This window comes from Bombina bombina, chromosome 5 (genome assembly GCF_027579735.1).
Source record: "Bombina bombina isolate aBomBom1 chromosome 5, aBomBom1.pri, whole genome shotgun sequence".
Taxonomy (NCBI): domain Eukaryota; kingdom Metazoa; phylum Chordata; class Amphibia; order Anura; family Bombinatoridae; genus Bombina; species Bombina bombina.
In genome coordinates, this window is record NC_069503.1 from 995,355,073 (window position 1) to 995,380,346 (window position 25,274).

General features: G+C 41.3%; 1 protein-coding gene across 1 annotated transcript in view; it reads left to right on the forward strand.

Moving 5' to 3' along the window:
- Nucleotides 1-25,274, forward strand: part of PTDSS1 (phosphatidylserine synthase 1) — a 190,170-nt gene that overhangs the window by 41,227 nt on the left and 123,669 nt on the right. The window contains 1 exon segment of the mRNA XM_053715226.1: nucleotides 14,004-14,116. Within this exon segment, the coding sequence (XP_053571201.1) occupies nucleotides 14,004-14,116 (113 nt within the window).

Consider the following 25,274-nt stretch of genomic DNA (forward strand, 5'->3'; position numbering starts at 1 on the left):
GAGAATCTTAAAGGAACAGTAAACACAGTAGATTTGCATAATCAACAAATGCAAGATAACAAGACAATACAATAGCATTTACTCTGAATTTCAAATGTAGGGCTGGACTTTTCAGGGTTATTTTGTTTCCTTGATTTTGTGTATAATTAACAGGGATTTGTGTGTGCAGATTTTAAAGCGGTCACGTGTTTCTCCCCTCTTCAGCTTTTGTTTTTCATGGCATTCTGAGCAACGGAGTGGCGTGCTGCTTCGAGCTGCTGCTGAGGGCATTTATTATCCTATCGACTGGATGTCAGAGGGATTAACTAGTTTCTTATTGAATCTGTTTGCTAGTGGGAGCTCCTGGTTCCAGTGTGGTGAGTTACCTCAGTCAGTCTGAGGATATAGAGGTAGCGTTTATACTTCTGATATCATTCTGCAGTGGGGTATTGTACTACTATTTTCTAGTTTGTTTGATTCTGTGAAAATTTTCAAATACTTTTTGCTACTATGGGCACTGAACAAAATGTTGCAGCTACCTTAGTTAAATGTTTACTTTGTTTGGAGGCTCAGATTATGCTATGCAATTGTGTTCCACATGTTTAGATAAGACTTTACACTTTAAAGATAAAATGTGTCCTGAGTCTGTCTCTCAGGATAATGCTGTCCAGGTTGTGCCTCCAGTTATCTCCTCAGACATCCCTTTCTATTTCACAGGAAGTGCCCTGCGGTTCCTCTCAGCCTCCTTCTGGGGGTGTTTATTTACCAACAGATTTTGCTGCACAAATATCATCTGCCGTGCCAGCAGCCTTATCAGCATTTCCGGTTTCTGGTAGGAAGTCCAAGAATATTAATGTTTGTAAGGGTTCTGACTCGGCTAAGGCTGCATTAGTCAGTTTTCCCAGTTATCTGATAATTCCTCAGAGGCTTTTGAGGGTGAGTTATCTGATTCTGATACTGTAATGACCAATGCTACAGATTCAGAGGAGATTAATTTCAGATTTAAGTTAGAACACAGAGTACTTTTAAAGCAGGTTCTTGCTACTTTGGATGAAGCCGATTCATCTGTTGCAGAGAATACAAAGAGGTCTAGTAAACTTAATAGGCTATATGATGTACCTTTATCCGTGGAAGTGTTTCCAGTTCCAGACGGTATGGCAGATATCATTACTCAGGAATGGGACAAACCGGGGGTTCCTTTTTCTCCGTTTCCTGTTGCTGATGATATTCGTGATTCATGGTGCACAGTACCAAAGGTAGAGGGGGCTATCTCTACTCTGGCTAAAAGAACTACTATTCCCATTGAGGATAGTTCTTTCAAAGATCCTATGAATAAGAAGCTTGAGGTTTTTTTTAAAGAAAATGTATATTCATCGGGGATTGCAGTGGTAACCTGTTGCTAGTATTGCCACATTTGCGGGGGCTGCATCTTATTGGTGCAATGATTTATCTAATCTTATCCAAGAGGAGACTACTATAGAGGAGGTCCAAGATAGGCTCAAAGCTCTCAAGTTAGCTAATACCTTTATTTGTAATGCCAATATGCAAGTTCTTAGATTGAATGCTAAGATTTCTGGTTTTTCAGTTTTAGCTCGCATAGGTCTGTGGTTAAAATCTTGGTCTGCAGATGTTACATCCAAGTTTAAGCTTTTATCTTTGCCTTATAATGGCAAAACCTTGTTTGGTCCAGGCCTGGCTGATATTATTCTGACATTACAGGTGGAAAGGGCTCTTTCTTACCTCAGGATAAAAAGAATAGATCCAAGGGTCATCAGAGTTCTAATTTTCGTTCCTTTCGCAACTTTAAGATTCAGAAGTCTTCCTCTTCCAAGTCGGATCAATCCAAGTCCTCTTGGAGGTCCGGTCAGCCTTGTAATAGGGGGAAGCAAACCAAGAAACCTCCCACTGATTCAAAATCAACATGAAGGGATCGCCCCCGATCCTGTAATCAATCAAGTGGGGGGGGCAGGCTTTCTTTTTTTCGGCAGGCTTCGATAAGCGATGTCCCAGATCCTTTGGCCATATACATAGCATCCTACGGTTACAGAATAGGCTTCAAATCGTGTCCTCCCAGGGGCAGATTCCACTTGTCAAGGTTATTTGCAAACCAGATAAAGAGAGAAGCCTTCTTAAATTGCGTAAAGGACCTTTCATCCTTGAGAGTGATTGTTCCAGTCCCTCTAGAGGAACAGGGTCTAGGGTTCTTTTCAAATCTTTTTGTAGTTCCCAAGGAGGAGGGCACTTTCCATCGCATTTTGGACCTAAAGTGTGTAAACCAATTCCTCAGGGTTTCGTGCTTCAAGATGGAAACCATTCGGTCCATTCTTCCTTTGGTTCAAGAGGATCAATTCATGACGACTATATATCTGAAGGATGTGTATCTTCATGTTCCCATTATTATTATTAGCTGTTATTTGTAGAGCGCCAACAGATTCCGCAGCGCTAATCACAGTAATCATTACCAGTATCTGAGGTTTGCCTTCCTAAACAAACATTTCCAATTTATTGCCCTTCCATTTGTCCTTGCTTCAGTTCCCAGAATTTTCACAAAGGTTCTGTGGCTCTTTTGGCAGTGGTCGGGTCTCAGGGAATTGTTAGGGGCGCCTTATCATGCGCCATCTTTTCTGTGGCTCAATGCATGAATGTAATTGGTCTGATGGTAGCGTCTATCGACATCATACCTTATGCTCGGTTCCATTTGAGGCCTCTGCAACTATGCATGCTTAGACAATGGAGCAGAGACCATTCAAATCTTTTGCAGAGGATAGTTCTTGATCCTCTAACAAGAGATTCTCTCTTGTGGTGGATGTCCCTGGATCATCTGTCTTGGGGCACGTGTCTCCAGAGACCTTTCTGGGTGATTGTGACCACGGATGCCAGTCTTTTAGGCTGGGGAGCGGTTTGGGGCTCCTTAAAGGAGCAGGGTCTGTGAACTCAGGAAGAGTCTTCTCTTCCTAGAAACATTTTGGAGTTGACAGCAGTCTTCAATGCTTTGACAGTCTGGCCTCAACTAGCCTTGCTCCGGTTTATCAGATTTCAGTCGGACAATATCACTTCAGTGGCCTACCTCAATCACCACAGACGAACTCTGAGTTCCTTAGCAATGAAGGAGGTGACTCGCATTCTTCAGTGGGTGGAACCTGTAAATTGTCATCTCTCTGCCATCTACATACCAGGGGTAGACAACTGGGAGGCAGATTTTTCATCCCGGAGAGTGGGCTGTCCATCCAGAGTTTTTTTTTTTTTTTTTTTTACAATGATAACCCTCAGGTGGGGGGTTCGGGAGTTGGATCTGATGGCGTCTCGTCAAAACTCCAAACTTCCAAGGTGTACGGTTCAAGGTCAAGGGATCCTCAAGCCGTTTTGATAGACGCTCAAGCAGGTCCTTGGATCTTCCATCTAGCATACCTGTCTCCTCCATTTGTTCTTCTTCCTCGAGTCATTGCTCGTGTCAAACAGGAGAGAGCGTCTGTAGTCCTATAAGCTCCTGCATTTCCTTGCAGGATCTTGTATGCGGATCTGATAAGGATGTCATCTCTTCCACCGTGGAAGTAGCCTCTGAGAAAGGACCTTCTAATTCAGGGTCCATTCCCCCATCCAAATCTAGATTCTCTGAAGCTGACTGTTTGGAGATTGAACGCCTAGTTTTGGCTAGACGTGGTTTTTCTGAGAAAGTCGTAGATACTGTGGTTCAGGCTCGTAAGCCTGTTACTCATAAGATTTACCATGGGGTATGGCGTAAATACCTTTTTATTGGTGTGATTCAAAGAGGTTCTCTTGGAACAAAGTTAAAGTTTCTCAAATTTTGGCTTTTCTTCAGGAAGGCATGGAGAAAGGTTTGTTAGTCAGTACTCTAAAGGGTCAGATTTCAATATAATCTATTCTTCTGCACAAACGTCTGAAGTTCAGGCTCTGGTCAGAATTAAGCCCGTGTTTAAGTCGGTTGCCTTAATCTTGTTCTTAAAGTTTTGCAGCAGGCTCCGTTTCAGCCGATGCATTCTGTTGGTATTAAGTTGTTATCTTGGAAGGTTTTGTTTCTTATTGCTTCTGCTCGCAGAGTTTCTGAGCTTTTGGCTCTGCAGTGTGATTCCCCTTACCTTATTTTTCATGCCGATAAGGCGGTCCTTCGTACTAAGCTAGGGATTCTCCCTAAGGTAGTGTTGTTTTCTCTGGTAAGCGTAGGGGTCAGAAGGCCACTTCTACTACTCTTTCTCTCTGGTTGAGAAGTGTTATTCATTTAGCTTATGAGACAGCTGGACAGCAGCCTCCTTAGAGAATTATGGCTCATTCCACTAGAGCAGTCTCATCTTCATGGACTTTTAAGAATTAAGCTTCTGTGGAACAGATTTGAAAGGTGGCCACATGGTCCTCTATTCATACTTTTTCCAAATTTTCCAAATGTGATACTTTTGCCGTTGCTAAGGCTTCTTATGGGAGAGAGGTTCTTCAAGCGGCGGTGCCTTCGGTTTAGGCCTAACTGTCTTGTTTCTCCCTCCCTTTCATTCTGTGTCCCCTAGTAATTGGAATGAATCGTGGATTCTCTATGCCATAGGAAAGAAAACCTCATTTATGCTTACCTGATAAATGTCTTTCTTTCAGGGCATAGAGAGTCCACGACCCACCCTTGTTTAAATTCAGACGACCATTTTTCTGTACAATCCTCAAGCACCTCTATATCCTTGTGTTACTTCTTTTTCCGTTCCCTTTGGCCGAAAGACTGGGGGTTATGGGTAAGGGAAGTGATACTTAACAACAGCTTTGCTGGGGTGCTCTTTGCCGCCTTCTGCTGGCCAGGAGTGAATATCCCACTAGTAATTGGAATGAATTGTGGACTCTCTATGACCGGAAAGAAAGACATTTATCAGGTAAGCATACATTCTGTTGTTTTTTTTTTTTCCTTACTCATAACTAAACATTTTCTACACAAATCTCACTGTGCATATAAAGGGATAGTATAGTGGGAAAAATTACATGCTCTCCGTATTTAAAGGGATATGAAAGTCAAAATTAAACTTGCATGATTCTGATAGAGTATGTCATTTTAAGACTCTTTCAAATTCACTTCTATTTTCAAATGTGCTTTGTTCTCTTGGTATCCCTTGTAGACAAATAATACGCACATATCCTACACTAGTGGGAGCTGCTGCTAATTGGTGCCTGCACACATTTGTCTCTTGTGATTGGCTGACTAGATGTGTTCATCTTGCTGCCCTGTAGTGCAATGCTGTTCCTTCAGCAAAGGATAACAAGAGAACAAAGCAAATTTGATAATGGAAGTAAATTAGAAAGTTGTTTAAAATTGTATGTTATATCCAAATCATGAAAAAACAATTGGGGTTTCCTGTCCCTTTAACTCCTGTAAAGTATTTTAGAAGTAAATTAGAAAGTTTTTCTTAAATTCTTCAATCTATCTGAATCTTCAAAGAAAACATTTGTGTTCATCTCCCTTTATCCAATACTAAAGTGGTTAAAGTTAGCTCCTTATCAGCATTGCACTATTGGGACCTAGCTGAACATATCTGTTGAGCCAATGAAAAGAGGCATATATGTGTAGCTGCCAGTCACCACCTAGCCCCCAGTAGTACTTTGCTGCTCCTGATCCTACCTAAGTGTGGTTTTCAACAGAGAATACAGAGAATACCAAGTTCACTTAAGAAAAATAAAAAGTCTCTTAATGGGACAGTAAACCCAAAAGCTTTCTTTCATTATGCAGAAAGAGCACGTCATTTTAAGAATGTTTCTAATTGACTTCAATTTGATTTGTTATGTTGATGCCTATGTAGACTCAGAGCAGCAATATACTACTGAGAGTGAACTGGTGATTGGTGGCTGCACATATAAACACTGTTGCAGTTTAGTGATCCTCCTCAACTTTCCCACCTCCCTGATTCCCCCCCCCCCCCGCCCATAGCTCTCTAACCCTCCCACGATTTGTGACCATCTTTAGTACTGGCAGCTGTCTGCCAGTACCTAATAAAATATATATAGGGCCCCCACCCCACCTTTTTTCTTCTGTTTAGCTCTCCATCCCTCCCTCTCCATTTTTTTTTCTGCAGTGTAGGGCTATCCCACTCCCTCCCCCCTCTGTGCTAGACTGCCCACCCACATCCCGGTTTCCCTCCCACCGGTACCAGCAGATGATAGTTATAGACGGTGACACAGGCAGTATCACTGTCTGTAACGATCTGGCATCTGCATTCATAAGGAATCGTATGGAACCAGTCGTGCTCCGGTTCCATATGTAGACAGATGCCTGGAGCTCAGGAACTCCAGCTCTCGGCTTTAACTTTACAGCCACGACTGCTGGAGCTTCCTGCAGATCTGACGTGTGTATATATACATTATGCAGTACGATAGGCAAAGTACCGCAAAACGTATATATATTCGTCCTTTTGGGTTAAGGGGTTAAAATTGTTTTCTCTATTTAAACCTTAAAATGTTTGATTTCCATGTACATTTAAAAATAATTATATCACTCTTTGCTCCTAATAAGCACAGTTTCCTCAAACATATCACCCCCCCCCCCCCAAATGTAGTTAGATTATTACAGTACTTGTTATTTATAAAATAGCTATAAATGGCATTTAAATTTACTTGGACTTCTGATATCCCAGATTTAAAATTTGTTGGCAACTCGGTATTAGTAAAGATTATGCATAAGATTCAGACAGTATACTACACTGTGTGCACAATTATTAGGCAAGTGAGGTTTTTGACCAAATCATATTTTTTATGCATGTTGTCCAACTCCAAGCTGTATAAACTTGAATGCTTATTGGATTTAAGCATACCATGTGATGTGTATTTGTGTAATGAGGGAGGGTGTGGCCTTAGGAGATCAACACCTTATATCAAGGTGTGCATAATTATTAGGCAGCTTCTTTTCCTCAGGCGAAATGGGCCAAAAGAGAGATTTAACTGACTCTGAAAATTTAAAAATTGTAAAAAGTCTTTCAGAGGGATGCAGCACTCTTCAAATTGCTAAGATATTGTGCGTGATCACAGAACCTTCAAACATTTTGTTGCAAATAGTCAACAGGGTCGCAAGAAACGTGTTGAGAGAAAAAAGGACGCAAATTAACTGCCAAAGATTTGAGAAGAATCAAACATGAAGCTAATAGGAACCCATTATCCTCCAGTGCTGTCATATTCCAGAACTGCAACCTACCTGGAGTGCCCAGAAGTACAACGTGTTCAGTGCTCAGAGACATGGCCAAGGAAAGGAGGGCTGAAACCCCACCACCACTGAAGACAGATTTTCTCTTGCAAGATGTATCGAGTCCACGGATTCATCCAATACTTGTGGGATATTGTCCTTCCCAACAGGAAGTGGCAAAAAGAGCACCCACAGCAGAGCTGTCTATATAGCACCTCCTTTAACTCCACCCCCCAGTCATTCTCTTTGCCGGCTCTAAGCAATAGGAAGGGTAAAGTGATTGTGGTGACAAAAATGTTAATTTTTATTTTCTCAAGCAAAAGTTTATTATTTTTAATGGTACCGGTGTGTACTATTTACTCTCTAGCAGAAAGGGGATGAAGATTTCTGCATGGAGGATGATGATCTTAGCACTTTGTAACTAAGATCCACTGCTGTTCCCACAGAGGCTGAGGAGTACAGGAAAACTTGAGTTGGGGGAACGGTTTCATGCTAAGCTGCACTGAGGTATGTTCAGTCATTTTTTTTTTCTAGACAGACTGTGATAATTCTAGAAAAGGCTGACAATATCCCCATGAGGGAAGGGTAAGCTGTATTCAGAGACTTAGTATGGAATTACCAGCTTGCATAATACTGGTTGACACTTATAAGAAAGGCTAACGTTTTTTTATTAAGGATTAACGTTTTGAGGGACTTTGGAGGTTCATTTGGGCTTATTTAAGGGTTATTAACCCACATGGCTAGTTTAGAAACACTTTGGTGTGTTTCTTTTAGGCCCCACAGACAACGAGTTAAGTGGGAGGGGCCTTATTTTGCGTTTCAGATGCGCAGTTGTTTTTACAAGACAAGACTTCAAGCTGCTACACCGGAGGGTCCTGCTGTATTTGAGGGCCTAAAGGAAGTATTTTCCCCACAAAATCTATCCCTAAGGGCAGGTAGGCGCCACAGCAGAGCTGTGGCAAGGTGCTGAGCGTTTTTTTCCGGTTTTTGACGTTTTGTCAATCCGGTTTTTGCATTAAGGGGCTAATAGTTTATTTGACTGTTGGGGCAATCTTACTAAAGCTTTAAGTATCCACTGTAAAAATTTCGAATAGTTTACTGCTTTTTTACACTGTTTTGCAGAATTTGTGCACCTTTTTTTTCTCTTAAAGGCACACTTAAAGTGTTGTTTTTCTTTGAATAAAGTGTTTTCCAAGCTTGCTTGTTTCATTACTAGCCTGTTTAACATGTCTGACATCAAGGACACTCCTTTTTCAATGTGTTTAGAAGCCATTGTGGAACCCCCTCTTAGAATGTGTCCCACTTGCACTGATATGTCTATAAATTTTAAAGAACATATTGTAGCATTTAAAAATATAGCGCTAGATGATTCTCAAACAGAAAGAAATTAGGTTATGCCATCTAGCTCTCCCCAAGTGTCACAACCAGTAACGCCCGCACAAGTGACGCCAAGTACCTCTAGTGCGTCTACTTCGTTTACCTTACAAGATATGGCCGCAGTTATGAATACAACCCTCACAGAGGTTTTATCTAAACTGCTTGGGTTACAAGGGAAGCATGATAGCTCTGGGTTAAGAACAAATGCTGAGCCTTCTGATGCTTTAGTTGCCGTATCCGATATACCCTCACAATGTTCTGAAGTAGGGGTAAGGGATTTGCTGTCTGAGGGAGAGATTTCTGATTCAGGTAAGCCGCTCCCTCAGACAGATTCTGATATGACAGCCTTTAAATTTAAGCTTGAACACCTCCGCTTGTTGCTCAGGGAGGTATTAGCGACTCTGGATGATTGTGACCCTATAGTGGTTCCAGAGAAATTGTGTAAGATGGACAAATACCTAGAGCTTCCTGTTTACACTGATGTTTTTCCGGTCCCTAAGAGCATTGCGAACATTGTTACTAGGGAGTGGGATAGACCAGGTATTCAGTTCGCTCCCCCTCCTGTTTTTAAGAAAATGTTCCCCATATCTGACACCATGCGGGACTCGTGGCAGACGGTCCCTAAGGTGGAGGGAGCTATTTCTACTCTTGCCAAGCGTACTATACCTGTCGAAGACAGTTGTGCTTTCAAAGATCCTATGGATAAAAAATTAGAGGGTCTCCTAAAGAAAATTTTTGTTCATCAAGGTTTTCTTCTCCAACCTATTGCGTGGATTGTTCCTGTAACTACTGCAGCTGCTCTGGAAGAGGCCCTTCAGATGGAGACCCCATTAGAAGATATTATGGATAGAATTAAGGCCCTTAAGTTGGCTAATTCTTTCATTACAGATGCCGCTTTTCAACTGGCTAAATTAGCGGCAAAGAATTCAGGTTTTGCCAGGGCGTTATGGCTTAAGTCCTGGTCAGCTGATGTGTCGTCAAAATCTAAACTTTTGAACATCCCTTTCAAAGGAAAGACCCTATTCGGGCCTGAACTGAAGGAGATCATTTCAGACATCACTGGAGGGAAAGGCCATGCCCTCCCTCAGGATAAAACAAATAAAATGAGGACCAAACAAAATAATTTTCGTTCCTTTTGAAATTTCAAGAGTGGTCCCTCTTCCTCTACCCTGGCTGCAAAGCAAGAGGGGAATTTTGCTCAATCCAAGTCAGTCTGGAGACCTAACCAGGCTTGGAACAAGGTTAAACAGGCCAAGAAGCCTGCTGCTGCCTCTAAGAATGGGGGCATGAAGGGGTAGCCCCCGATCCGGAACCGGATCTAGTAGGGGGCAAACTCTCTCTCTTCACTCAGGCTTGGGCAAGAGATGTTCACGATTCCTGGGCTTTAGAAATTGTTTCCCAGGGATATCTTCTAGACTTCAAAGATTCCCCCCCAAGGGGGAGATTTCACATTTCTCAATTGTCTGCAAACCAGACAAAGAGAGAGGCGTTCTTACGCTGTGTAGAAGACCTACATACCATGGGAGTGATTCACCCAGTTCCAAAAGCGGAACAAGGGCTAGGGTTTTACTCAAACCTGTTTGTGGTTCCCAAAAAAGAAGGAACTTTCAGACCAATCTTGGATCTCAAAATTCTAAACAAATTCCTCAGAGTCCCATCTTTCAAGATAAAGGCTATTCGGACTATTCTGCCACTGATCCAGGAGGGTCAATATATGACCACCGTGGATTTAAAGGATGCATATCTGCACATCCCTATTCACAGAGATCATCACCAATTTCTCAGGTTCGCCTTTCTGGACAGGCATTACCAGTTTGTGGCCCTTCCCTTCGGGTTGGCCACGGCTCCCAGAATTTTCACAAAGGTGCTAAGGTCCCTTCTGGCAGTTCTATGACCGCGGGCCATAGCAGTGGCGCCTTATCTAGATGACATCTTAATTCAAGCGTCGACTTTCCAGCTAGCCAAGTCTCACACGGACATCGTGTTGGCTTTTCTGAGATCTCATGGGTGGAAGGTGAACATAAAAAAAGAGTTCTCTCTTCCCTCTCACAAGAGTTTCCTTCCTAGGGACTCTAATAGACTCAGTAGAAATGAAAATATTTCTGACGGAGGTCAGGAAATCAAAACTTGTAACCACCTGCCGAGCTCTTAATTCCATTCCTCGGCCGTCAGTGGCTCAGTGTATGGAGGTAATCGGACTAATGGTAGTGGCAATGGACATAGTTCCATTTGCTCGCCTACACCTCAGACCACTGCAACTATGCATACTCGAACAGTGGAATGGGGATTATGCAGATTTATCTCCTCAGATACATCTGGATCAGGAGACCAGAAATTCTCTTCTCTGGTGGTTGTCACAGGTTCACCTGTCCCAGGGAATTTGTTTCCGCAGGCCAGAGTGGGTCATAGTAACGACAGATGCCAGCCTACTGGGCTGGGGTGCAGTCTGGAACTCCCTGAAAGCACAGGGTTTATGGACTCAGAAGGAGGCTCTCCTCCCGATAAACATTCTAGAACTGAGAGCAATATTCAATGCGCTTCAGGCGTGGCCTCAACTGGCTGCGGCCAAATTCATCAGATTTCAGTCGGACAACATCACGACGGTAGCTTATATCAATCATCAAGGAGGAACTCTGAGTTCTCTAGTGATGATGGAGGTAACCAAAATAATTCGATGGGAAGAGACTCACTCTTGCCATCTTTCAGCAATCCATATCCCAGGGGTAGAGAACTGGAAGGCGGATTTTCTAAGTCGTCAGACTATTCATCCGGGGGAGTGGGAGCTCCATCCGGAAGTATTTGCTCAACTGACTCAGCTATGGGGCACACCAGAATTAGATCTGAGGGCGTCCCGTCAGAACACCAAGCTTCCTTGTTACGGATCTAGGTCAAGGGATCCCCAGGCAGCACTGATAGATGCTCTAGCAGTGCCCTGGTCTTTCAACCTGGCTTATGCGTTTCCACCATTTCCTCTCCTTCCTCGTCTGGTTGCCAGAATCAAGCAAGAGAGAGCTTTTGATAGCACCTGCGTGGCAACGCAGGACTTGGTATGCAGATTTGGTGGACATGCGTTCCACCGTGGACTCTGCCAATGAGGCAGGACCTTCTAATTCAGGGTCCATTCAAGCATCCAAATCTACTTTCTCTGCGTCTGACTGCTTGGAGACTGAACGCCTGATTTTATCAAAGCGTGATTTCTCTGAGTCGGTCATTGATACCCTGATTCAGGCTAGAAAGCCTGTCACCAGGAAAATCTATCGTAAGGTATGGCGAAAATATCTTTATTGGTGTGAATCCAAGGGTTACTCATGGAGTAAGATTAGGATTCCTAGGATATTGTCTTTTCTCCAAGAAGGATTGGAGAATGGATTATCAGCTAGTTCCTTAAAAGGACAGATATCTGCTTTGTCTATTCTTTTACACAAGCGTCTGGCAGATGTTCCAGACGTCCAGGCGTTTAGTCAGGCTTTAGTTAGAATCAAGCCTGTGTTTAAACCTGTTTCTCCGCCATGGAGTTTAAAATTAGTTCTTTAAGTTCTTCAAGGGGTTCCGTTTGAACCTATGCATTCCATAGATATTAAGCTTCTATCTTGGAAAGTTCTGTTTTTAGTAGCTATCTCTTCGGCTCGAAGAGTTTCTGAATTGTCTGCTTTACAGTGTGACTCACCTTAACTTGTTTTCCATGCAGATAAGGTGGTTTTGCGTACCAAACCTGGATTCCTTCCTAAGGTTGTTTCTAATTGGAATATCAATCAGGAAATTGTTGTTCCTTCTCTGTGTCCTAATCCTTCTTCCAAGAAGGAACGTCTGTTGCACAACCTAGATGTGGTTCGTGCTTTAAAGTTCTACTTACAAGCAACTAAAGATTTTCGTCAAACATCTTCATTGTTTGTTGTCTATTCTGGAAAGCGGAGAGGTCAAAAGGCTACGGCAACCTCTCTTTCTTTTTGGCTGAAAAGCATCATCCGTTTGGCTTATGAGACTGCTGGCCAGCAGCCTCCTGAAAGAATTACTGCTTACTCTACTAGAGCAGTGGCTTCCACATGGGCTTTTAAAAATGAGGCTTCTGTTGAACAGATTTGTAAGGCGGCGACTTGGTCTTCGCTTCATACTTTTTCCAAATTTTCCAAATTTGATACTTTTGCTTCTTCGGAGGCTATTTTTGGGAGAAAGGTTCTACAAGCAGTGGTGCCTTCCGTTTAGGTACCTGTCTTGTCCCTCCCTTCATCCGTGTCCTAAAGCTTTGGTATTGGTATCCCACAAGTATTGGATGAATCCGTGGACTCGATACATCTTGCAAGAGATAGACCGCCCTGTCTATTTAAGACAGGTAGTATATTTTATTAAAAAAACTTCAGTCACCTCTGCACCCTATAGTTTCTCCTTTTTCTTCCTAACCTTCGGTCGAATGACTGGAGGGTGGAGTTAGGGGAGGAGCTATATAGACAGCTCTGCTGTGGGTGCTCTCTTTGCCACTTCCTGTTGGGAAGGAGAATATCCCACAAGTATTGGATGAATCCGTGGACTCGATACATCGCAAGAGAGAAATTTATCAGGTAAGCATAAATTTTGTTTTTGAAAGGTTTTATGGACTGATGAGATGAGTGGCTCTTGACGGAACAGATGGATGGCTCCGTTGCTGGATCAGTAATGGGCACAAAGCTCCACTTCGACTCAGACGCCAGCAATGTGGAGGTGGGATACTGGTATGGGCTTGTATTATTAAAGATGAGCTAGTAGGACCTTTTTTGGTTGAAGATGGATTTAAAATCAACTCCCAAACCTACTGCCAGTATTTAGAAGACACTTCCTTCAAGCAGTGGTACAGGCAGGAAAAAGTCTGCATTTTTCAAGAAGACCACAATATTTATACAGAACAATGCTCAATCGCATGCATCGCAGTACTCCACTGCGTGGCTAGACAGTAAAGGCCTTTAAAGATGAAAGAATAATGACATGGACCCCTTCCTCACCTGACCTTAACCCTGCACAACAGTTCAAGAAACTGACAGACTCCATGGATTGAAGGCTTATGACGGTTATTGAAAAGAAGGGTGGCTATATTGGTTACTGATTTATTTATTTTTGGAAATGTCAGAAATGTTTATTTGTAAATTTTGAATTGTTTGTTTATAATTCTCACTTTAACAGATGAAAATAAACAAGTGAGATGGGAACATTTTTGTTTTTCATTTAGTTGCATAATAATTCTGCACACTAATAGTTGCCCAACTTGTGCACACACAGATATTCTCCTAAGATAGCCAAAACCTCACTTTTACTTTCTTTGAGGTTTACTAACATTTTGGATTTAAGGAGAACACTGTAGTTGTTCAATAATGAAATTAATCCTCAAAAATACAACTTGCCTAATAATTGTGCACACAGTGTACATGAATAAACTAGCTGGGTATATTTATCATATTTAAATCCCTGTTTCTTTATGTTTATATATGCATACAGTAATTGTATTTCCTTTTTTTCCCTCCAGCTGACAGAGCTGAACACATTCTTTTTAAAACATATCTTTGTTTTCCAAGCAAGCCACCCCTTAAGCTGGTGCAGGATTCTCTTTATTGGAGTGATCACGGCACCTACTGTGAGGTAACTAATCTCAATACTTTGATAAAAAAAGCAAAAAGATCCTGAAATATTTCTCTCAAGCTTTATCTATGTAGTGTTACTGTTGGTGTAAATGAATGTTGTACATAAATAAAGGCCAAAGTTGTTTTTATAAAGGATAATCAAAATAATGTCAATAATGCGCTTAAAAGAACTTTATTTAAACATGTAAGTAGAGGTACAAAACGCTTTATCCAAACTGCTTGCAAACCAGAAAAGGTTTGGATTTCAGAATATTTGCATCTGTAAAATGGAATGGTTTGAAGCGGAGATGGGACTAAGTGTAAACAACAATATTGTCGGTTATTTAGGCAATATTTGCATGTCATAATACAGCTTATACATGGAACCTAAAGGTAGTTTTATATCATTTTTAATACTTTATGTATATATAATACCATTAGGGTTGCCATCTTTAGTTGAGGCCAAACCCGAACACTCTTGCGCCGTGCACAGCACACATTTTTTGCATAAATAGCACGTAAACACAAACTCACACCAATATTTACACTCTCACTCTTTATCACACAGACACAAATACACTAATGCTCTCACACATACTAACACACATTCTCTCTCACACACAATCAAATACTCTTTCACACACAGACACACTCCCACACAAAGACACACCCACACAAGAGAGAAATAACTATAGGTATGTGCAGTATGTTGCAAATGTACAATGTTACCTTTTTGGCTGTGGCTGTTTCCGACTAAACCCTGACATTTGACATGATATAAACAAATGTTTTTTTCTCATTGTAAAAGCTGCCCAATGTCCTCAAAAGCATGTAAATTAAAATGGTCTAAGCCTGCAGAAAGAGCAGAACTTGCATCCTATCTCCTTGAAACTTTAGTCCATGGAAACATGTTAAAGGGACCTAAAACCCAACATTTTTCTTTTATGATTCAGATTAAGCATACTATTTTAAACAACTTTCCAATGTACTTAATTGATCAAATTGTCTTCGTCTTCTTGTTATCCTTTGTTGAAATACAAGAAGATATGTTCAGGAGTGTGCATGTGACTGCAGTACTATACGACAGCAGTTTTGCAAGCAACAATGTTATACATTAAGAAGAGTGTCCTCCAGTAATGTTGGTGTATTTATCAGCAGCAGTTGCCACCAACGTGTTACGTATTGTAATTAGGAATATTAATAATTAATAGCTGTATAAAATTATTGTCAGTCATACATCTACAATTAATATAGTAGAATTTTGTCAATACATTCCAGTAAGATGTTTAATCTTTGTAGTGTACCCCAAAATATCACTTTTGAGATATCTATAAATTTGACAACAATATTATTATAAAGATTAATATTTAATCCCAATATAAAATATTCCTAAATTCTGATCAGTTCATCTTTATATACACGTTGACTATATTTATGTATTAACTGAATATCACCATGACCAGTTATATCTAACAATTTATCAATACAATATTAAAATATAAAGCAGGCTATAGAGATATTTAGATTAGTTACTATTGAATCGATATTGTCTATTATCCCATGAATGGACACAATATTTCTCTAAATTAACCTTAACTCAAAATGAATCACTTAAATATCCCACATGAATTTTACAAGAACAATTTGTATTTAACCAGCAACACTTACTCCAATACCAAAATATGGACTACTAACTTAACAATGCTTAGTTAACAATATAACCAAATATTTCAACACAAATCTTACCAAATCTCAATAAATCTAATAGAACTTCCAGAAAAATATAATTAAACTACTTGGCGCAAAATAGTCATATAATACTTCAAATCATTAACCAGAGATTTAACCACAATAATAAATGCAATTTAAAGTATATCACAGTAACTCAATCGAATTTATAAATATTAATGCTTGGCCCTTTTCTCAATAATAATTGACTTAGCGCTAGTATATTTAATATAAGAAAAACTGGTCTATTTAATACTAGATTGCAACTATAAATTACCTCTTTAAATACCAGCTTTAATTAAACTACAGCAATAAGGAATATCTTTGCTTTAAAACATTAAAAATATAAAAACATCAAAACTCTACCATATACATTACCAGTAAATCAATTTGAGGGTTCAGCTTTTTCAATCAGAGTTTTCCAAAGTCATACGTGAAGGTATTTTTGCAAACAGGGTATTACAAACACAGAGTTATTCTAAACCAGGCCCCAAACCAAAGTATGTTTGTTTTGTTTTTGTCTCTCTTCCCTTCTTTGTATAGTCTTCTTGTCTGTCACCGACTCCACCTACAATTCTAAAATCACCCAATGGAAAATCTCTGATTACGCCATTATCTTTCATTAGCTAATTCACTGGTTATTCAATTTCCCAATTGAATACCTTTGGCTGCAATTCTCATATTGGACACCGGAGGCAACAGGCAACTGAAATGTAGCTTTGTTTTTCAGCTACAGGGAAAATATATTTCCTTATATATTTTTAAAATGTATACTTAATATTTCCTAGTATTAATAAACTATCTGGTCAATATATATGTGACTATCTGGCTCAACTAAGCATGAACATTTTAAGACTAAGCATGAGTATATGCTACTCATATGCTACTTCAGAGGAGGCTCTTTCTGGGTCGGAGTCGGCTGTGCCTCAGCCTCCGGGTGTGGAGGTTTAGGATAGAGCACTTGGGGTTTCTGTTAATGGAAGTGTTAGCTTCTTTAGAGGTTCCGGAACCTAAGTTACCCCAGGAACCTTCTATTCCTAAGTTTGATAAGGTTTATGAAGACAGGGTGTTGCCACAGACTTTCCCGGTTCCTGTAAAGATGGCAAATATTATTAAGAATGAATGGGAAAAACTGATGCACTGTTAGGTAGCTATAATATTCATGCATAACATCAAGGTATATATTAAGAGACATGACACTTGCTGCAAACCAAAGTGCCTTTGTAGTGATATTCTGTTTATTTTGTTTTATTTAAAAATCTGAGAGTCTGTACCAATGTTTTATATTTTTTCTTTTCTTGAAGTTTCATGATGATATATTTGCAAAAGATTGTTGTAAAATATGAACAGATTCCTTTCAATGAAAAGATTTAAAAAAAAAAATGTGATGGGAAAGGCTTGGATCCTCTTTTTCCCCTTCTTCTTCTTCCTTTAAGAAATTGTTTCCGGTCCCTGACTCTAAATTGGGGTTGTGGGGGTCAGTCCCTAAGTTGGATGGCGCTGTCTCCACGCTTGCTAAGCGCACCACTATCTCGCTTGAGGATACCTCGTCGTTTATGGAGCCCATGGATAAGAAGCTTGAAACTCTGTTAAGAACAATGTTTCAGTATTTATTTCAGCCTGCAGCGGCGATTGATGGAGCTGTTACCTATTGGTGTGACTCTGTCTGAGATGATTGAGGTGGAAACTCCCCTTTAAAGGGACAGTATACACTCATTTTCATATAACTGCATGTAATAGACACTACTATAAAGAATAAGATGCACAGATACTGATATAAAAATCCAGTATAAAACTGTTAAAAAACGTACTTAGAAGCTGTCAGTTTGGCTCTGCTGAAAGGGTAGCTGGAAAGCCCACTGCAAGTGGCAAATAAGACACTCCCCCCCCCCCCTTCTTTTGCATATGAAAAGACCCTTTACACAAACAGGAGCAAGCTGGAGAAGGTAGCTGACAGTATTCACATAAAACTTTGGGGCTTGGTTAGGAGTCTGAAAATCAGAGCAATGTTATTTAAAAATAAGCAAAACTAAACATTTATTTAAAAAAAAAAAAAAAACTTTATGGGCTATATAAATAGATCATCTACAAAACATTTATGCAAAGAAAAAATGAGTGTATAATGTCCCTTTAAGGAAATCCAGGAAATAATTAGGGTCTTGAGGGTAGCTAATTCATGTATCTGTGATGCAAACATGCAAATTATTCGCTTGAATGCCAAGACATCAGACTTTGGTCTGCTGACATGATTTCAAAATCTAAATTCCTTTCCCTACCTTTTATGGGGAAGATTATTTTCGGTCCAGGCCTGGACTCTATCATATCCACGGTCACAGGGGGGCAAGAGTGCCTTTCTACCACAGGATAAGAAGTATAAACCTAAGGGACAGAGGCCTAATTTTTGTCCCTTTCGTTTGGATAAATCCCAACGCCAGCAGCCCTCCTTGATCAGCACAAGGGAACTTTGAAACCATCTCAATCTTTGAATAAATCCAAACAGAGCAAGAAGCCCGCTGAGACAAAATCGACATGAAGGGGCGGCCCCCGATCCGTCATTGGATCGTGTTGGGGCAGACTGTCTTTTTGTGGAGGCTTGTCTGGGAGACGTGCAAGACCCTTGGGTTCTGGAGGTCATTGCAGGATAGGTACAGGATAGGTTTCAAATCTCATCCACCCAGGGGCAGATTCCTCTTATCAAACCTGTCTTTAAGACCGGAAAAACTATAGAACTTTCTAGGGTGCCCGAGGGATCTCTCCTCCCTAGGAGTCATTGGGCCAGTACCTCTAACAGAAAGAGGTCTGGGGGACTACTCAAACCTTTTTGTGGTCCCAACAAAGGAGGGTACGTTTCGCCCGATTCTAGACCTAAAGTGCTTAAATAAGTTTCTGTCGGTCCCATCATTCACGATGGAGACCATAAGGTCTATTCTGCCCTTAGTTCAAGAGGGACAGTTCATGACTACGATAGACTTGAAGGATGCTTACCTTCATGTGCCAATACACAAGGATCACTTCAAGTTCTTAAGTTTCTCCTTTCTGGACCATTACTTCCAGTTTGTGGCTCTTCCTTTTGGTCTGGCTACTGCTCCTACTGTTCCAGGTTCCGTCCAGCCGTCTGGTAGAGGACCATTCAAGAGCTCCTCTTCTTCTGTAATCTCATGGATAGAAGATAAACTTAGGAAAGAGTTAATAAATTCCATATCCATGAAGATATTTCTTACAGACCAGAGACATTGCAAAATTACTTCCAATTGTCTTTCCCTCCAGACCTCCTTAAGGCCATCTGTGGCCCGGTGTGTGGAGGTAATTGGGCTCATGGTGTCCAGCATAGATGTCATTCCATTCGCCAATCTCAGGCCTCTTCAGTTGTGCATGCTGAGGCAATGGACTGGCGATCACTCAGATTTATCCCAACAGATTTCTCTGGACAACCGGTCGAGAGAATCGCTCTCTTGGTGGCTCTGTCCAGATCGCCTGTCCCATGTGACATCCTTTTTGAGACCATCCTGGGAGATTGTGACTACGGATGCAAGTCTATCAAGTAGGGGAGCTGTGTAGGGTGCCAGGCAGGCATAGGGCTGGTGGTCTCGAGAGGAATTTCTCCTCCCGATCAACATTCTGAAGCTTTGAGCGATCTTCAACGCTCTGAAGGCTTGGTGTTATAACTACAATATTTAAATGTTGTGTAGCTGTAATAGCGGAACAACCACAGGAAAGACTTAGCCTGCAGTGTCAGTATTAGTACAGCACTTTAATAGTAATGGATGATTCCCAGCAGCGGTGTAAGAGTGAAACTGAGTGTTTGCAAAGTAATACAGCAGGTAGAGGTTAGGATAACTGCTGATATAAGTATAAATGACACTATGCAAAAATATACGGCTGATATGTTCTTAGTACTTTGATTGTTGCAAAGCATAAGATATGGATAGAATGCAGACTGGAGATTTAAGCAGCAAATGATAGAAAACAGGTTATCCAATAGATAAGCAAAGTATTGCAAGCAAGGAATGGCAGACAAATAACAATTAGCAGTTCAATACAGATTGAGATATACTTGCAAGTACTAGCAGCTATAGCAGAATGAATCCGGTGGTTGGTGTATGTTACCACGATGAGAAGGGAGCAGTAGCAGTGTCCGTGAAAGCTACTGGAAGGTGTGAGCGTGGAACAGCGTGTAGATCCGGCTGTACAAAGTCAATCCGCTGGAAACAGGAAGTGTTCTGTAGCTGAGAACGGAGAGGAGCTGAACAGCAAAATGTGTAACAAAAGAGTCAGGTACTTTGTTCAGGATAGCGATGAAGGCAACAAGTAGCCTAATAGGTAAAAAGGCTTGAGGCTCAATATCTGTCAGCTGGAGTTGAGGAGTGTATCCTTTAACCTGTGCCAAACAAAATAATCAAGCAAAGAGGATATCAGGAAGTGCACTTATAAAGCAAAAGAAGGTGGGGCTGAATTAAAGGGGATATTACACTTGGCCTCTTCTGGGTTTGTCCCATTTTATCAGATTCGAATCGGACAAAATTACCTCTGTGGCTTACATCAACCATCAAGGGGGAATGAGAATCTCCATAGCTATGAGGGAAGTATCTCAGATTTTGTAATGGGGAGAGGCCCACATCAGCTCGCTGTCAGCGATCCGCATTCCGGGTGTGGAGAACTGGGAAGCAGACTTTCTCAGCAGACAATCGTTTCATCCGGGGGAATGGTCTCTCCATCCCGAAGTGTTTGCAGAGATTTGCAACAGATGGGGGACGCCGGAGATAGATCTCATGGCATCCAGAGTTAATATCAAGCTACCCAGATACGCGTCGCAGTCCAGGGATTCGCTAGCAGAGCTTATAGATGCCTTAGCAGTGTCCTGGGGGTTCAGACTAATCTACATCTTTCCACCGTTGCCACTTCTACCTTGGGTAGTGGCCCGCATCATGCAGGAGCAAGCCTCAACTATTCTAATTGCTCCATCGTGGGAGCGAAGAATATGGTTTGCGGACCTGGTGGGGATGTCATCATCTCCTCCATGGAGGTTACCCTGTTGCAGGGATCTGCTAGAACAGGGTCCCTTTGTTCATCAAAATCTGGATTCTCTGAGGCTGACTGTGTGTGGAGATTGAATGCTTAGTCCTAGCCAAGAGATGTTTTTCTGAGAGTGTGATTGATACTCTCATCCAAGCTAGAAAGCCGGTCACCCGTCGCATCAATCATAAGGTGTGGAGGAGCTACTTATTCTGTTGTGAAGAACGTGGATTCCCATGGCATAAGGTCAAGGTTTCCAGGATTCTTTCTTTTCTCCAAGATGGTTTGGAGAAGGGATTGGCCGCTAGTTCCTTAAAGGGACAGATTTCGGCTCTATCTGTGTTATTACACAAGAGGCTCGCTTCCTGATATACAGTCCTTTGTTCAGGCTCTATCTAGAATCAGGCCTGTATTTAGACATTCCACTCCTCCTTGGAGTTTAAATTTGTTTCTTAAGGTTTTGCAGAGGGCTCCGTTTGAGCCCATGCATTCGGTTGACATTAAATTACTGTCTTGGAAGGTTCTTTTTCTACTGGCTATTGCTTCGGCATGCAGAGTTTCTGAGATGGCGGCCTTGCAATGTGAGCCTCCTTACCTAGTTTTTAATGCTGATAAGGCTGTTCTTCGTACTGGGTTAGGTTTTCTCCCTAAGGTGGTGTCTGATCGCAACATCAATCAGGAGATCGTGGTTTTTTCCCTGTGTCCTAATCCTTCAAAGGAACGATTACTTCATAATTTGGATGTGGTTCGGGCTTTGAAATTCTATCTTCAGGCTAAGAAGGATTTTAGACAGAGGTTGTCATTGTTTGTTGTCTATTCTGGGAAGCGTAGAGGACAGAAGGCTTCTTCCACTTCCCTATCTTTTTGGTTGAGGAGCATTATCCGCTTAGCATATGAAACAGCGGGACATAAGCCTCGTCAGAGGATTACGGCTCATTACACTAGAGCTGTGCCTTGCATACTTTTCGAAGTTTTACAAATTTGACGTTTTTGCTTCAGCTGAAGCAGCTTTTGGGAGAGAGGTTTTGCAGGCTGTGGTGCCCTCAGAATAGGGTCTGCCTCTCTTTTTACCCTCCCGTTTTCATTCAGTGTCCTCTAGAGCTTGGGTATATGTGTCAGGCTACAAATATAAAGTTAACGATGGAACACAATTCACAGATCTTAATGTATTAATTGTTTTGTTTCACTATTGTAAAGGAATATCACTATGGCTTAGTGATATTCTCACCTAATAGTGATAGTTTAGTGGTTTATTTTGCCACACCCCAGATTATGCAGTTAGGGTTAAGCAAATTTGAATAGGATTTGTAGAAATTGCTCTCAATATTAAGTTAGCTTTAGTTCTTAAGTTGCAGGTGTAGTAATGGTTCTGTTAACTCTCAGAGTCTTATGCAGTGTAACACATAAATAGTTAACTACTAACCAGGTTCTGTTAACAGTTATACATATGCTCATGCAGCATTGCTATTTTATTTGCAGAGATTACTTGTACCTTGTCTTGTCTTGTAGTGTGGCAGAGCTGTAATGAATGCACAGCCTGTTCTGTGGAAATTCCAGTTTCACTGTGGAAGCTGTGTTGTTTATTAACCCCTTAACGACCAAGGACGTACGCCATACGTCCTCAAAAAAAATACACTTAACGCCTGAGGACGTATGGCGTACGTCCTCGGTCTGGAAAGCAGCTGGAAGCGATCCTGCTCGCTTCCAGCTGCTTTCCGGTTATTGCAGTGATGCCTCAACATCGAGGCATCCTGCAATAACCCCCCTTGGCCATCCGATGCAGAGAGAGCCACTCTGTGGCCCTCTCTGCACCGGACATCGATGGCCAGTTTCGTTGGTGGGTGGGAGCTAGTCTGGGAGGCGGGTGGGCGGCCATCGATGGGCCGTATGATGTGGAGGGGGGCGGGATCATGGGCGGGAACGCCGGGTGCGCGCGCATGCACGAGGGGGCGCGCGCGGGTAGGGAGCGGGTGGGAACCGCTACACTACAGAAAAATTATGGGAGAAAAGTGGCAGTGAGGGCCACATATATCTAAATTATGTCAATCTAAGAGATCTGGGAGGGGGTGGGGGGTTGGTCTTTTGGGAGGGGCAAGCTACGCTACAGAAAATTATTTTAAAAAAGAATAATAACAAATGTTTTACTATAAATTGGGTACTGGCAGACAGCTGCCAGTACCAAAGATGGCTACTAATAAGTTAGAGGGGGATGGGTAAAGAGCTGTTTGGGGGGTATCAGGGAGGTTGGGGGGCTAAGGGGCGATCCTCCAGAGCAGCATATGTAAATATGCCTTTTTTTAAAACATTTTTTTATCAAGGTTAGCTTTTTTTTTTAGTACTGGCAGACTTTCTGCCAGTACTTAACATGGCGGGGACAATTGTGGGGTGGGGGAGGGAAGAGAGGTGTTTGGGAGGGATCAGGGGGTGTAATGTGTCAGGTGGGAAGCTGATCTCTACACTAAAGCTAAAATTAACCCTGCAAGCTCCCTACATGCTACCTAATTAACCCCTTCACTGCTAGCCATAATACACGTGTGATGCGCAGCGGCATTTAGCGGCCTTCTAATTACCAAAAAGCAACGCCAAAGCCATGTATGTCTGCTATTTCTCAACAAAAGGGATCCCAGAGAAGCATTTACAACCATTTCTGCCATAATTGCACAAGCTGTTTGTAAATGATTTCAGTGAGAAACCTAAAATTGTGAAAAATTTTACTTTTTTTTTTTTTCTTTAATTGCATTTGGCGGTGAAATGGTGGCATGAAATATACCAAAATGGGCCTAGATCAATACTTAGGGTTGTCTACTACACTACAATAAAGCTAAAATTAACCCTAAAAGCTCCCTACATGCTCCCTAATTAACCCCTTCATTGCTGGGCATAATACACGTGTGGTGCGCAGTGGCATTTAGCGGCCTTCTAATTACCAAAAAGCAACACCAAATCCATATATGTCTGCTATTTATGAAAAAAGGGGATTCCAGAGAAGCATTTACAACCATTTGTGCCATAATTGCACACGCTGTTTGTAAATAAATTCACTGAGAAACCTAAAGTTTGTAACAAAATGTGTGAAAAAGTGAACAATTTTTTTTATTTGATCGCATTTGGTGGTGAAATGGTGGCATGAAATATACCAAAATGGGCATAGATCAATACTTTGGGATGTCTTCTAAAAAAAAATATGTACATGTCAAGGGATATTCAGGGATTCTGGAAGATATCAGTGTTCCAATGTAACTAGTGCTAAGTTTGAAAAAAAGTGGTTTGGAAATAGCAAAGTGCTTCTTGTATTTATTGCCCTATAACTTGCAAAAAAAGCAAAGAACATGTAAAAATTGGGTATTTCTAAACTCAGGACAAAATTTGGAAACTATTTAGCATGGGTGTTTTTTGGTGGTTGCAGATGTGTAACAGATTTTGGGGGTCAAAGTTAGAAAAAGTGTGTTTTTTTCCATTTTTTTCCTCATTTTATATATTTTTTTTATAGTAAATTATAAGATATGATGAAAATAATGGTATCTTTAGAAAGTCCATTTAATGGCGAGAAAAACGGTATATAATATGTGTGGGTACAGTAAATGAGTAAGAGTAAAATTACAGCTAAACACAAACACTGCAGAAATGTAAAAATAGCCTTGGTCCCAAACAGTCAGAAAATGGAAAAGTGCTGTGGTCATTAAGGGGTTAATCTGCAGTCAGGATGTTTCAATAAGGTTAAAGCCAGATTTTCAGTGACAAGTTCTGTGGTAACTCTCCTTTAAATACAAACTACACCGTGAAAGTTCTCCAAGTAACAAAGCATTAGAACACATAGAATAATACTTGCAGTTTGGTTCAGGCAGTTCATTCAATTGATTGCATGTCAGCTCCTAAGTTAATGAACACTGCAGTTGTTTGGATGAATTCCAGTTAAAGTTGAACAAAGTATCAAAAAGTTCCTGTGAGGAAAAAAGTTCAGAAAACAAGTTATTCAAAGTAGATAGGCTCAGGTAAATAGGGTAGCCTTGTACTCCAAATTACTAAGCAAAGAGAATTGATTTGGGGTGGTTTTTAAAGGCAAGCTGCAAGTTTGTTGCTTGAAGGATTCCGCTGGGTCCTAGAAGGAGCTAGGTTCCTGACATGACCCCCCACTCAGGGCAACGGTCCCACAGTTGCCGGTCTGGGACGATTTGGATTTCTGCGATGGAAAAGAGTGACCAGCCGTTGAGCTCTAAGATTGGTTGCAGGTTCCCATGTGTCGTCATCAGCTGAATAATTTTTCCAGCGTACCAGATATTGTAATTCACCTCTATGGAACCTGGAATCCAGCAGGGAATGCACTTCATATTCGTCTGGATCCAGTGCCTGAGGAGGTGGTGGAAGAATGAGTTGAGAGTGACGAGTGGCTCTGTATGGTTTCAATAGTGACACATGAAATGTGGGGTGGACCTTAA